This window comes from Polyodon spathula, chromosome 7 (assembly GCF_017654505.1).
Source record: "Polyodon spathula isolate WHYD16114869_AA chromosome 7, ASM1765450v1, whole genome shotgun sequence".
NCBI classification, from domain to species: Eukaryota; Metazoa; Chordata; class Actinopteri; order Acipenseriformes; family Polyodontidae; genus Polyodon; species Polyodon spathula.
Genome location: NC_054540.1, coordinates 3,228,017 through 3,242,563, shown reverse-complemented (window position 1 = coordinate 3,242,563; position 14,547 = coordinate 3,228,017). Strand labels below are relative to the sequence as shown.

The 14,547-nt window shown below is 41.0% G+C and overlaps 2 protein-coding genes across 11 annotated transcripts in view; both read left to right on the top strand.

Annotated features, from left to right (window-relative positions):
* Nucleotides 1-6,653, top strand: part of LOC121318008 (ATP-binding cassette sub-family C member 9-like) — a 61,834-nt gene extending 55,181 nt beyond the window's left edge. For 6 of the 10 annotated variants that reach the window (XM_041254166.1, XM_041254169.1, XM_041254170.1 and 3 more), the window contains 4 exons: nt 462-565; nt 914-1,047; nt 1,342-1,404; nt 4,877-6,653. In XM_041254166.1, coding sequence (XP_041110100.1) covers nt 462-565; nt 914-1,047; nt 1,342-1,404; nt 4,877-5,014 — 439 coding nt within the window. In that variant the 3' untranslated portion in view covers nt 5,015-6,653. Of the gene's footprint in view, nt 1-461; nt 566-913; nt 1,048-1,341; nt 1,405-3,393; nt 3,571-4,876 lie in introns of all 10 variants that reach the window. The other 4 variants (XM_041254173.1, XM_041254164.1, XM_041254174.1 and 1 more) reach the window with 1 other exon arrangement.
* A 3,540-nt stretch (nt 6,654-10,193) lies between these two features.
* LOC121318007 (ATP-sensitive inward rectifier potassium channel 8-like) lies at nt 10,194-13,992 on the top strand. Its single transcript, XM_041254163.1, has 2 exons — nt 10,194-11,083; nt 11,631-13,992. Exons 1-2 carry the CDS (start codon nt 10,737-10,739, stop codon nt 12,532-12,534), a joined length of 1,251 nt encoding a protein of 416 aa, XP_041110097.1. The 5' UTR covers nt 10,194-10,736; the 3' UTR covers nt 12,535-13,992.
* The last annotated feature ends 555 nt before the right edge of the window (nt 13,993-14,547 follow it).

Below are 14,547 nucleotides of genomic sequence, written 5' to 3'. Positions count from 1 at the left end.
TCTAAATAAAGAATAAATAGAGAAGTTTGATGTGGACAAATAGCTGATTTAAGATGATCGCAAAACCAAGGAGAAGCTTACTATATGCTGTGCCATTCTGAGTTAGCTTTTCTCCCATATCAAGCTCATTTGGGAATATTATTCTGATTATACAATGAATGAAAATGAAACCGTCATAATGTTAAAGTTACCATGTACATTGCACAGCACAGTTCATGGGACTGGAGAGGAACCGTTTAAATAGTGCTGAGAGTTCAACAATCATACGAATGAGGCTGACAGCAAGCAGCCTCGTAACAGTATTAGTCCTGATATGAGTTCTGGTGGTAAAACAGATAACTAGAATATGTAAAGGCTTCTTTTCTTCACCATGCTGAAAGCAACAAGTCCTGAGTACTCAGCACAGCCGAGCTGAGGAGAGATTCTGTGAGTCCTCATGGATATTCCTCTTCCTCCTGCAGGTTTAACTTGGACCCGGAGCGCACATGCACGGATGACAGACTCTGGGAGGCCCTGGAGATTGCCCAGCTGAAGAACATGGTCAAGTCACTGCCGGGCGGGCTAGGTATTACTGGCATGTCATAGCTCATTCATTTACAATGACTGCAGTACAGTGCATCACCTACAGCTCTGCTGTGTTTAGAGGGAACTGTACATATTATGGTTCTGTATTGATTTACTTCGATTTTTTTTAATACATTTTCGACAGTGAACAAAGACACATTTAAAGAACCGACGGTTCCAATTATGATGCAATAACACAGAGAAAGAAGAAAGGAACAGGAGATGTAATGAAGCTGGTGCAGTTGGTAGTAGTTTAAATGCTGCTGTTGATTTCATGGAAAGACAGTTGGTAGTAGTTTGAATGCTGCTGTTGATTTTTCCGATACACCTTGTGTTTCCTCCTTGGTAGACGCGGTGGTGACGGAGGGAGGGGAGAACTTCAGCGTGGGGCAGAGGCAACTCTTCTGTCTGGCCAGGGCCTTCGTGCGCAAGAGCAGCATCCTCATCATGGATGAGGCCACGGCTTCCATAGACATGGCCACGGTGAGTCTCTCTGCACCCACACCCTGCATTCTTTGTGAGTTCTTTATCTTCTCTGAGTTATTTTTCTTCAATCAAATTAATATAATATAATAATATATTCTAGCATCATTAAAGCAGTGCTGTCCATTAAGCATATTTTGCTTAACTGTCACATCTTTTTGGAATGCACTTTCAATAAAAAAATAATAATAACTTTAATAAATCCTATTTCTTGAAAAAACGTTGCATTCATTTTATGCTAGGCTGATTTTTACACAAAAAATCTGAATGCATGTGTCTGTTTGTTTTTTACAGGAGAACATTTTGCAGAAGGTAGTGATGACAGCCTTTGCAGATCGCACAGTTGTTACCATTGCTGTAAGTATCAAGGAAGGCACTGTCCAGCTGTCTCTCTGAGCACTTACCATTGTTGTAAGTATTGTCCAGCTGTCTCTCTGAGCATTTACCATTGCTGTATCAAGGAAGACACTGTCCAGCTGTCTCTCTGAGCATTTACCATTGCTGTATCAAGGAAGACACTGTCCAGCTGTCTCTCTGAGCATTTACCATTGCTGTATCAAGGAAGACACTGTCCAACTGTCTCTCTGAGCATTTACCATTGCTGTATCAAGGAAGACACTGCCCACCTGTCTCTCTGAGCATTTACCATTGCTGTATCAAGTAAGACACTGTCCAGCTGTCTCTCTGAGCATTTACCATTGCTGTATCAGGGAAGACACTGTCCAGCTGTCTCTCTGAGCATTTACCATTGCTGTATCAAGGAAGACACTGCCCACCTGTCTCTCTGAGCACTTACCATTGCTGTATCAGGGAAGACACTGTCCAGCTGTCTCTCTGAGCATTTACCATTGCTGTATCAAGGAAGACACTGTCCATCTGTCTCTCTGAGCACTTACCATTGCTGTATCAAGGAAGACACTGTCCACCTGTCTCTCTGAGTACTTACCATTGCTGTATCAAGGAAGACACTGTCCATCTGTCTCTCTGAGCACTTACCATTGCTGTATCAAGGAAGACACTGTCCATCTGTCTCTCTGAGCACTTACCATTGCTGTATCAAGGAAGACACTGTCCACCTGTCTCTCTGAGTACTTACCATTGCTGTATCAAGGAAGACACTGTCCATCTGTCTCTCTGAGCACTTACCATTGCTGTATCAGGGAAGACACTGTCCAGCTGTCTCTCTGAGCACTTACCATTGCTGTATCAGGGAAGACACTGTCCAGCTGTCTCTATGCTTGTTTTATCAGCTAGCTTTCTGCTTTCTGAATCATTCTTGAAACCATCCTCAGATGTGAGTTTCAACCCTTTAGTGCAGGGAACTGTTATAAAAGCTTATCAATAATATATAGAACTCCTGTAGTCATACATAATGCATTGGAGTTCTGTATTATTTCTAATTAAAATATAGTACTGTTAATATAATTAGTAACATGTTTATGGATTGTATAGAAGTAAGAAGGGATGGTGGCATTGTCGTGGTGTTTTACAAGGTAATAATGAATGAGTAGTCCACCGAAAGAGTTAACCCTTTGAGAGCAGCGCTTGAGCGTCCCTGTGAAGTGTTTCGTTAAGCAGTGGTTTTAGAACAGGTGGCAGTAATTAGTGTCATATGTGAGCCTTGCTTTATTTGCCGTTCTGTTATTGAGTGATAACAGAATGGCTGACCTCCATAGAAAGCAGCAGGAGAGCAGGGTCAGCTTGTTGTAAAATCAGATTTTGAAAGATCCCTGAATTAAAGTGTTACTGTCCCTCGCTGTAGTTTATCTCTCTAGATCAGCCTGGACTATTTCATTGCTATGAACTCTGTCAGATAGGATGTGAGGAAGTCAAATATAATGCTCTTTCTTTTCTTCCTTCTGTGAATTTTCTGAACTTAAGAATTATGCTTCTTTGTTTTTTATATACTGGGTTAGATCATTGGCGTTTTAATAAAAAATCTTGTGCCAGGCCTTGAACTGATCTGTTGATCTACAGATTGTACAAAATAATGAAATCTGCAAACCAGATCTTGCATATGCCTAATAAGGCTTGTATAAATGTGTTACAACAGATGTTGTAAACAAGTGTTAATAATAAAAACAGGCTATCAGTGTTAGAGCACAAGAAGGGCATAATAACACATATTTAGATGTTTTATAAATGTTTGCTTAAACTAGACCCTAAATTTAATTTGTAGTTTCTGTCCCGAGCATTAGAATTTTAAATGAGCATGTACCTGTACATGTAGACCAAGTCTATAAAGATTATTTACAGTAAAATGTAAACCCAATTATCGAACCCCCCCCCCACCCCCCCCCCCCCCCCCCCCTCTTCTCTGCTCTTGTCATTCTCTCTTCCTTCCAGCACCGGGTGTCCTCCATCCTGGAAGCTGAGCAGGTTTTAGTGTTTTGCGAGGGTATTTTAGTGGAGTGTGACTCAGCTTCCGGCCTGCTGTCCCAGGACGATAGCCTCTTCACCCTTCTGGTGAAGACGCACAAGTAGATGAGCCCCTGTGCCTCCCGGAGCACTTCCTGCTCTCTGGTTGGTAGACTTGGTGGCCCCACCCCCCTTGTCCAATCTAACAGCTCTGAATGCGTTGCAGGCTTGTTAGATCTCTGCTTTGTTGTGTACTACCTGTTCAGTGCAGCACTTATGAAAGCTGTGGTGTGTTTGGCCCTTTGAGGACTACAGGTGTGCTGTGTGTGACGAGAACATAAGAAATTGTAAGAATGACATGGAGTTTATTCAGCCCATCAATGTATGCCCGTGTCTGGAAGCTACAGAATTTGATCTGAAAATGTTTTCAAGTCGGAGATTGAAGGATCGCATTAATTCAGTATCAATAACAAAGCTAGGTAACTCGTTCCATACCCTCACCACTCTCGGTGTGAAGTGTCCTCTTTAGAATTCATACAGTTATGTGATTAGTTTTATCCAAACAGCTCTGGGGACATGGAAAGAGTGTGTGTATTGGAATTAAAACCCTTATGGATCGTGGAATTGTCTCTACCAATCAGATGCCCTTCAACTGAAGTGTGACTTTAGAATTTTGAAACTCTCTTTAAAACAACTACATAAATTTCAATCAATCAATTTCAACCTAAGCGATCCAGTCCAAAATATAACCTGAAAGCATATTTAATAATTGTATATACCACACCTCCCACTTGAATGGTGTATTTAGCACAGTGGGTGTTTTCGGTGAGATTTTGTTTCAAAACAGCCCCCGTAGACCTCAGAAGGGTTAGATGTGTTGTGTTAAGCTTTTTAATGCTATTTGTTTATCTAACTAGCTGTAGGTATGTGTGTGTGTGTGTGTGTGTGTGTGTGTGTGTGTGTGTGTGTGTGTGTGTGTGCGTGTGTGTGTGCGTGCGTGCGTGCGTGCGTGTGTGTGTGTGTGTGTGTGTGTGTGTGTGTGTGTGTGTGTGTGTGTGTGTGTGTGTGTGTGTGTGTGTGTGTGTGTGTGTGTGTGTGTGTGTGTGTGTGTGTGTGTGTGTGTGTGTGTGTGTGTGTGTGTGTGTGTGCGTGCGTGCGTGTGTGTGTGTGTGTGTGTGCGTGCGTGCGTGCGTGCGTGTGTGTGTGTGTGTGTGTGTGTGTGTGTGTGTGTGTGTGTGTGTGCGTGTGTGTGTGTATGTGTGTGTGTGTCTGTGTGTGCGTGCGTGCGTGTGTGTGTGTGTGTGTGTGTGCGTGTGTGTGTGTGTGTGTGTTATTTGCAGCAATGCGATTACAGAATTGGACATTCTAAATTGGAATGAAAATCAGGGGCTATAATAACTGGGCTCTCTAAAGGGAGGAAATCAATCCTTGAATGAAAATGACAATCCATTTCCTCTTCTGTGTTTCACAGCACCGCGTGCACACTATCCTGACGGCAGACCAGGTCATTGTGATGAAGCGAGGCAATATCCTGGAGTACGATAAGCCCCAGACTCTCCTGGCACACGAGGACAGCGTCTTCGCCTCTTTTGTCAGGGCTGATATGTAACTCTTCACTGGCCTCCCACACAGTGCATGAAGCGAGCCTCGCCTTTTAAAGAGCATGGCTGTTCTGGGTGACAGTTACCACACAAAGGGGCAGATTCTCAAAAGCTACTGTATTTACTGCAAATCGTCAGGCATGCCGTTTTGTTTTTTTCCTGAAAGAAAAAAAAGTTATATGTGTGTCCTGAAAAAAAAACCCAAAGTGAATAAGAAAGACATTAAAGTTGTTTATTTTTGGTTTAGTCATTTTATTTGGTCCCGTTTTCTTTTCAGAAAGAAATGATGCTTTGGAGTAAGTCACTTTAAGAATCCAGTCCAAAATCTTTAGATAGCTTTGTTTTTTTTTTTTTATTTGTTTTTTTTATAATACAAAAACTAATACATTTAATACAGTGTATAGTTTTATAATTCACAAGTAATAAATATAACAACACGTTTGCCAGTTATAATTACAAATGTGTTTTTCTTTGTATTGACGATACTCATGTAATAATCTGTACATGTACATATAACTGAAATATCAAATGCTGTCCCACAAGCACATTTTGTATATTCTGTTTATCTGACTAACAAAAAGGTTGATACAAGTCTGACATTTTTGTCAGCGTTAGTATGGCTTTTTTTTACATGGGTTAATCTGGCATTTTTGTTGTGTGCTGACATGTAATTTTATAGAAATGTCTTGTCTGCTCACTGTATATTGCATTGCATCGGGTCATCCTGACCTGCAATAGCCAAGGAACGTGACCATCGGCTCGAGATTACTGTATGGCCTGGATATCTGGGGCAGTGATGGATCTGAATAAAAACAAATATTGGTCCACAGTCACTTCTTTAGTTTCCATAAAAATGAATCAGGGAATTTTGTTCTCAGTTTTTAGACCTCTAACACGTTTAGACAATAGAAATTGAAATGCCTATTGTATTGATATCTTCAACATCGTCAGACACAGACACAATATACAGACACCACATTGTTGTCAGAATTATGGACACAGCAACTGTGCCATAACACCATGAGTGGAAGCAACAATAGTGCCACACAGTGTGTTGTTATTTTACTAGACTACATGACATTCAATGCTGTTGAAAACAGAGTGCTTAATGTTGACAGTGGTTTAGTGGCTGCAGCTGTGCAAGTATTAAGAAGTATTTAAATCAGCAGGTATTAAATAAACACATTCATTAATGTGTTGATTTCAGAATAAGAAAAGCTGTCCTTCCCTCACCTTTACAGTCGAGTACCTGTCAATGGCAATCAGCTCAGATATTGAGTGTTGTAAATGTCGATTGGAAGCACGCTGCACTCTCATTCGGGGGCTGGCGTTTTCAGTGCCGTACCAAGGACTACGATGACAATGTAAAGATGTGCATGTATCAGTGAGTATCAGCACACCACTATGCAAAGAGGCACTTCAGAACCAAATCAAAGTTGTTACAATGTTACCAAGGGAGTGGTTTAGCTGTAATGACAGCTATAGACTTGTCATTTTGCCAATTTTCTGATACTTTTAAAATACTTATTGTGTCTTAAATGTACATATGTAGTTACTGTTTTTGACATGTTCGGTTTTAAAGACATTTAGAAAAAACCACGTGCCTACTTTTTTACACTTGAACAATAAAGAAAATGTCATGTGTTTTGCGTGAAGTTTAGTGTGCGATTTTATTTATTGTGGCTGTTTGAACAGATTTACTGCCATTCTTAATTCAATGTAATTATGTTTTCTGTATGAAAATGTAACGTTTTATATGAAGAAAAAATGGTTCAATATATGATCTGATATCAGGTGAGCACTACCTTACCGTCAATGGACTGGAATCCCAAAGCTATTTATTGCTAATCACTGTGAGCACAGTTTCATCAAAAAGGAAAAACGGCCAGCAAAATGACCAAACCAGAAATAAACAATTTCAGTTTGGGTCCTGTTTTTTTTTTTTTTAATGTTTAAAAAAACTACGGTCCAACTCTTAAGACAGCATGCAGCACACACTATCAGATATGGGTATGAGTGAACCAAGAACCATGCTTCTGTGAATAGTCAGAGAAAAAGAAATAATCACTCCACTGTGTCATGTAGGATGAATGGTAACATCAGGGTTAACAAAGACAAATTACACTGTGTCAAAAATCTGGTGTGTCTCTGGGAAAGTAGCCAGTGTAATTAGCTAACGTTCTGAAATGTGTTCTCCACTATCCCTGCAAGAAGATAGTAATAGTAAACTTATTGACTCAGCTAAGAGACGTGATCCACACTGCCTCATGAATGTGTGATCAATGCTCACCCCCATTCACCTCGCTCATGGTTTCAATGTTATTGTGTATTATTTAGTAGATGTGAATACGGTACTGGTCGTGGTGTGATGCAGGGGGGCTGGTTGTTTGAATTCTTGGTAACTTCCTGGTCCATTAAGAAATCTCCTGGGTGTTCCTGGAACATTTACAAGAATAAAAAATAATAATAATAAAAAAACCACCAGCTCAGGCTGCAAGACACACTGCACTTGAATACTGATAGTCAGGACAGCAATTTATCTTTTTTTTTTTGTGCAGTTTGTTTTAAAGTTGAGCCTTAGCCAGCTAAAATAAGCTGTGCAGCTGTGATGCTCCGTGCAACAACTTAACTGATTGTACTGCACATGAAGAATTAACTTTTCCAATAAAGCTCAATTAAAAATATACCAGCTATTAAAATAACAAGAAATAAAGCACTACACATTGCAATTAGGAATTCACTGTGTGTGTGTGTGTGTGTGTGTGTGTGTGTGTGTGTGTGTGTGTGTGTGTGTGCATGTGTGTGTGTGTGTGTAGTGTGTGCATGTGTAGTGTGTGTGTGTATGTGTGTGCATGTGTAGTGTGTGTGTGTATGTGTGTGTGTATATATATGTATGTTTGTGTGTGTGTTTGTATGTGTGTGTGTGTGTTTGAGAGAGACAGAGTGTTCCAGTCTGTTTTATAAACTTTTAGCATCTGTTTTTTCTCAGTGTAATGAAATGTCAAACAAATGATTTGGATGTACTCCCCTAAGTTTAACAAGCCTTATACAGTTTGTACCTAATTTAAACATGCCTGTTTGTTCTGTGTTTTGAATACGGTGGTTTAACGTTAATGGAACTGAAATTGACATTTTTCTTGTGTTTAATCTATATGTAGGTTTCCTTACTGGCTAGCCATATGGCCTGAATTCCTTGGTCAACTCTAAATAAATAAAATCATATTGACATATCCTACTCTTCAACCAGCATTACAGCCTTGTGAACCAATATAACTAGTTGAAAACCATCACAATCACCAGTACCGACCAGGTAAAACCAGTACTGATCACAGCTGTAATTTCCAACACGCTGCACAGTATTATTAGCTTCAAATGCAACGTCATTAACCAGCCATATCTTAAGATTCTCACAGAATGAAATCATGTGCCCTTTGTCCAGTAGGCTGCTCTTCTTCTCCAGATGTTGGGCCCTATTCATTATTACATTTTCACAGATAACGCTAGCGTCACAATATGCATTAGAAAATTAACAACTGAAAATGATTAATTGTTGGCTAATTTCGAACCTGCTAGTGTACCAACATGGCTCCTTAATTATCGCAAACTCATCCACGCATTCTTAACATGTACCTGTTATAATTAATTGACATGCCCACTGCCGACAGCTGCTGAGCGATTCATTAATTAAACTTGCGCTAATTAACTACTGTCACATGACCGATAAATAACTTCTATGAAGTCCACCACATATTTGCCACTACACATCTTTTTCCGAGTGTCAATTTGTTTCATAGGGACAGTACATCGCCACTATTATGACTGGTCACTGTAAAACAAGGAGTGTCAGGTACCCCAGCGCGCTGTTAAGCCGGACCCCCCCCAACGCTCTCTTCCCCAGTCCAATCCATTGCTCTTCACTGTAAAACAAGGAGTCAATCCATTGCTCTTCACTGTAAAACAAGGAGTCAATCCATTGCTCTTCACTGTAAAACAAGGAGTCAATCCATTGCTCTTCACTGTAAAACAAGGAGTCAATCCATTGCTCTTCACTGTAAAACAAGGACTCAATCCATTGCTCTTCACTGTAAAACAAGGACTCAATCCATTGCTCTTTACTGTAAAACAAGGATGAGTCAATTCATTGCTCTTCACTCTAAAACAAGGACTCAATCCATTGCTCCTCACTGTAAAACAAGGATGAGTCAATCCATTGCTTTTCACTGTAAAATAAGGAGGAATCCATTGCTCTTCATTGTAAAACAAGGAGGAAGCCATTGCTCTTCACTGTAAAACAAGGAGTCAATGCATTGCTCTTCATTGTAAAACAAGGAGTCAATCCATTGTTCTTCACTGTAAAACAAGGAGTCAATCCATTGCTCTTCACTGTAAAACAAGGAGTCAATCCATTGCTCTTCACTGTAAAACAAGGAGTCAGTCCATTGCTCTTCACTGTAAAACAAGGAGTCAATCCATTGCTCTTCACTGTAAAACAGGGAGTTTATCCATTGCTCTTCACTGAAAACAAGGAGTCAATCCATTGTTCTTCATTGTAAAACAAGGAGTCTATCCATTGCTCCGATTAATAGATTGCTAGCTGCGTTAATGTTTACAGTTCAGGATCATTCCAAAGAAACAACAGTGATGCATTTGGATTCAGTCAGTCCACAATGAGTAGGATCGTAAAACAAGTTACCAATGTATTACTATCTAGAATATCTACTTATATCTCCTTCCCAGTTAATGCAAGGGGACACAGTTCTATAAAGCAGGGATTCTACCATATTGCAGACATACCTAATGTTTTGGGGGCAATCAATTGCTGGCATATAGCCATAAGGGCACCATCTAATAATGGTATTGTGTTCATTAATAGAAAGGGTTGGCATTCTATTAACACGCAGATAGTGTGTTGACACAACTATATAATTGCTAATGTTTTCGCCAGCTTTCTGAAATCTACACATGAAGCCTTCATTTGAGATCGAAGTGCATTGTGTGCCTATTTTGAAGGTGATAATTTCCCTGATGGCTTCTTACTGGGTAATTGTGATGTATTATTATTTATTCTCTAGTTCATCTGTATATTGTAATGTTCACTGCTGTGTGGGACTACAGCTGAACAGCTCCACAATAGTCGTGCTTGAAAGCAAGATCCTCCTTCTCTTCCTCCTCTAATTACATCAGGAACGCTGGACTGCACTGGGGAATGCCCTGTAAATTCAGCAAGACGCAGCTTTTACTCGGAGAGTTTGCTATAGGGTTGATTTGGACTTGCACCCTCCAAGCAAAGGGTGTGCTCGTTTTTATTTGTTTTGTAAATACGCGTGACACAGAGGCTCGGGTCCTGCTTAGACAGCGGCGCTTCTTGTTTGGGGAAGTTTGCTAATTTTAAAAGTTGCGTTTGGGGAGAGAATAGACGTCTTATACTAGTGTATGACAAGTGAGTCTTGTTATTGGATTTGGAGGCTTCAGTCAGGGTTTCCATTTGTGTATCTAGAAGAAAGACAGTGCGCGCCTGCTCGAACTATTGAAATCATGCTCCTTCAGATCTTTTTCATGTGAGATCACGTTATGAAACGTGTTGGAGACACAGATATGTCTATTTTAAAAATAAATTTATTTTCCAAATGTGTGGGCAAAATATTATGTTGAATTAAATAGTTTTCAAAATTGTTATATAACCAGCAGACTCGCGGCGGATTTTGTTTTGTTTTGTACTATGCTTGAAGAATGCTTCCTAGAAAGAGTATCATTCCGGAGGAGTTTGTGCTGCCGGTGATCACCCCGGGGTTGTTCCGCAAACCCCGCTTCAGAGACCGGCCGCAGAAAGCTCGCTTCCTCACCAAGAGCGGAGCCTGCAACCTGGCGCACAAAAACATCCGCGAGCAGGGCAGGTTCCTCCAGGACGTGTTCACCACGCTGGTGGACTTGAAGTGGCGGTACACGCTGGTCGTCTTCACCATGTCCTTCCTCTGCAGCTGGCTCCTCTTCGCAATGGTCTGGTGGCTGGTCGCTTTTGGGCACGGAGATCTGAACCCCAATCGGGTGGGGATTGAACCATGCGTAACCAATGTCAAGTAGGTGCAGTTTGATATGTATTTCCAAGTGAAGTTTCTCCAGACTTTATTTTTATAAGGGGATGTACCTCGTGAATGAGATAAAAGCCAGTACTACAAAATGTGTCTCCTTACGTGATAATAGAACGTTTCTTTTTATGCAAGTCAAGGTTGTTATAATAGTAGAAAACACTGGTGGAGGCTTTGAGTAAATATTTGATGCTCATAATGCATGAGAGTAGATAAATGCAACATGTCTGAGACTTTCGCACAGCAGTATATATGTACAGTTGATGCAAAAATGATTGCACTTCCCAGCCTGTTTGAGACTCTCCATAATTTGATATGAAAAGGTTATATTATTTAGGTGTTTCTTTCTAATTGAAGCTACTGTATAAATACTTGATAAGTAACATGTTGACAAGAAGAATGTGTGAAAAAATCACTATCTGTGAGAATCATAATTAATGGCAGTGAAAGCGTTTTTAAGTGATGATTGATAATGGAAAATGTCATCCGAATGGTGTAGACCGCTAACCTGCTCTCTCATCTCTGTAATGCTCCACAGGTCCTTCACATCAGCTTTCCTCTTCTCCATTGAGGTGCAGGTGACTATCGGCTTCGGGGGCCGGATGATGACAGAGCAGTGCCCCACGGCAATCACAGTCCTGATCGTGCAGAACATCGCGGGGCTCATCATCAATGCCGTCATGCTGGGCTGCATCTTCATGAAGACGGCCCAGGCGCATAGGAGGGCCGAGACCCTGATCTTCAGCCGGCACGCCGTCATCGCCGTGAGGAACAACAAGCTGTGCTTCATGTTCCGCGTGGGCGACCTACGCAAGAGCATGATCATCGGGGCAGCCGTGCGCATGCAGGTGGTGAAGAAGACCACCACGCCGGAGGGGGAGGTCATCCCCATCCACCAAATTGACGTCCACACCGAGAACCCCATCGAGTGCAGCAACATCTTCTTAGTGGCTCCGCTGATCATCTCCCACACCATCGACAAGACCAGCCCCCTCTATGACCTATCCTTCAATGACCTGCTGGACAACGATCTGGAGATCATCGTCATCCTCGAAGGAGTGGTGGAGACCACGGGCATCACAACCCAGGCCAGGACCTCCTACATGCCCGAAGAGATCCAGTGGGGCCATCGCTTCGTGCCCATCGTCACCGAGGAGGATGGCGTCTACTCCGTGGACTACTCCAAATTTGGGAACACCGCCAAAGTGGCGGCGCCCCGCTGCAGTGCCAGAGAGCTGGACGAGAAGCCATCCATTCTCATCCAGGCCCTGCAGAAGAGCGAGCTCTCCCACCAGAACTCGTTGAGGAAAAGGAACAACTCCATGAGACGGAACAACTCCATGAGACAGAACAACTCCATGAGGAGGAACAACTCCTCTTTGATGGTGCCCAAGGTGCAGTTCTTAACCCCCAACGGCAGCCAGAACGTGCCCGAAACATGATACATTGTGACATCCTGTTTGCTGGCATGTGTCGTGACTTTGGGATACCTCAGAACTTCAATCTTCTTAATGGTTCCGGTACTTCGAGGATTTCTGTGTCTTTGCCAGCATGTTGGATGTTTTCATGCTGTGGGCCCTCTTCACAGATCTTCAGCTCCCACTCAATTGAACAGTCAGATCCTCTTCACAAAGCTTTAACTCAAGAGGCTGGGTTCCAAAGCTATGTACTTCAAATCATCATTAGCACAGCTTTTTTTTTTTCAAAATGGAAACTGTATTTTATTCCAAATCATTAGTAGCTTATTTTTTTCTGAAAGAAAACACCCCCGAACCTGTTAACAAACCCATCATTTAAATGACTGAGGTGTTTATTTCTGGTTTGGTGACTTTGTTAGGTGTTTTTTTTGTCTTTCTGAATAAAGCAAGCGAATGCTGATTTGGAGTAAAGAGCTTTGAGAATCAAGTCCTAAATCTTCAAATAGCTCCTGAGTTAAGGCTGTGTGAATGAAGCGGGCAGTGATTAAAAGAGGCTTTTAAACATCCTCAGAGTTTAGAGAGTACTTTGAAAGAACACGCTTTAGAAACTGGGGAATAGTTTTATGATTCTTTCATTAATAAAATGCCTTTCAATAAAGCTGGAACAAAGGTTTAGTGAATAGGGCCCTATATCACGAGATATGCTCTTACCATTAAACAACAGTATTTATTGTCTAGGATCTGAAGCAATTCTTGTGCTTAATATTTGTGTTCTATATATGTGTCTGATGTACTGTATCTTGTATTTTGGAATCTGACGTTTACCAGTTCCCATTTGTATGTAATGTGCATTCTTCTCATATACTTATCACTCATTACTTTGCATATATAGTAGTACTAAAGATAAATCATTTTTCAATGAGTACCTTCGTTTTACTAAGCTTCTTTTTAGTATACATATAATCATCGAACAGGAATCAAATGCCTCCTAACCATCTGCACCCAAATCTACCATGCAGTCAGCAAACAAAGGAAGTGTAAGAGGGGAAACAGCAAAAGGGTACGGCATTGCACAAAACAAACTGCCATTATACCTATCTGAGAGTCGTGAGCAGTATGGAAATTACTTGTATAACTGTTGTAATCTGTAACGCAACACTGAGAATGTTATATGATTGAGTACCTTGCAGTGCGTCTGGTTTTTGTTATGCTGCAGCAAATAATATTCTACTTGTGCACTGCTGAATATTTCTACATCTTACCACATGCACAGAGCAGGCCTGAGAAAGTGATTCTATTAATATCAGAAGCTATATTGCTGTGCCCAAACATTTTACAGGCTGTTAATGTTAGAGATACTTTCCAGCAAGCTGGGAATTGCTTTACTTTGTTTTTCTGCTTGAAGTTTAGTGATAGAGCACGTAATTACGACTGACAATTACAACTGTTTGACAAGTGTTATATAAATATGAATGAATCACATTTTGTTTTACTTGTTTGAGTTTTTTTTCAATTAACCAGTGAAAGGTGGGATGTCATTTTGGGAGTAATAACCCAGGCTTGAAGCTTCAAACAGCTTTTTTGCAAGTCCTTTATTGAAGGATTAGAAGCTCACTCGAGTCCAGCAGAATTCCCTTGTTTAAGTATATTATTGAAATGAATAGGTGCTAGCAATCAAGCCCCTGCTAAATCTACTGCAGCCTCCTGATCACTGAAAATATATACTTTATTGAACAGGGGTCTGATTGCACAAACTGCAGCCTACTGATCACTGAAAATATATACTTTATTGAACAGGGGTCTGATTGCACAAACTGCAGCCTACTGATCACTGAAAATATATACTTTATTGAACAGGGGTCTGATTGCACAAACTGAAGCCTTCTGATCACTGAAAATATATACTTTATTGAACAGGGGTCTGATTGCACAAACTGCAGCCTTCTGATCACTGAAAATATATACTTTATTGAACAGGGGTTTGATTGCACAAACTGCAGCCTCCTGATCACTGAAAATATATACTTTATTGAACAG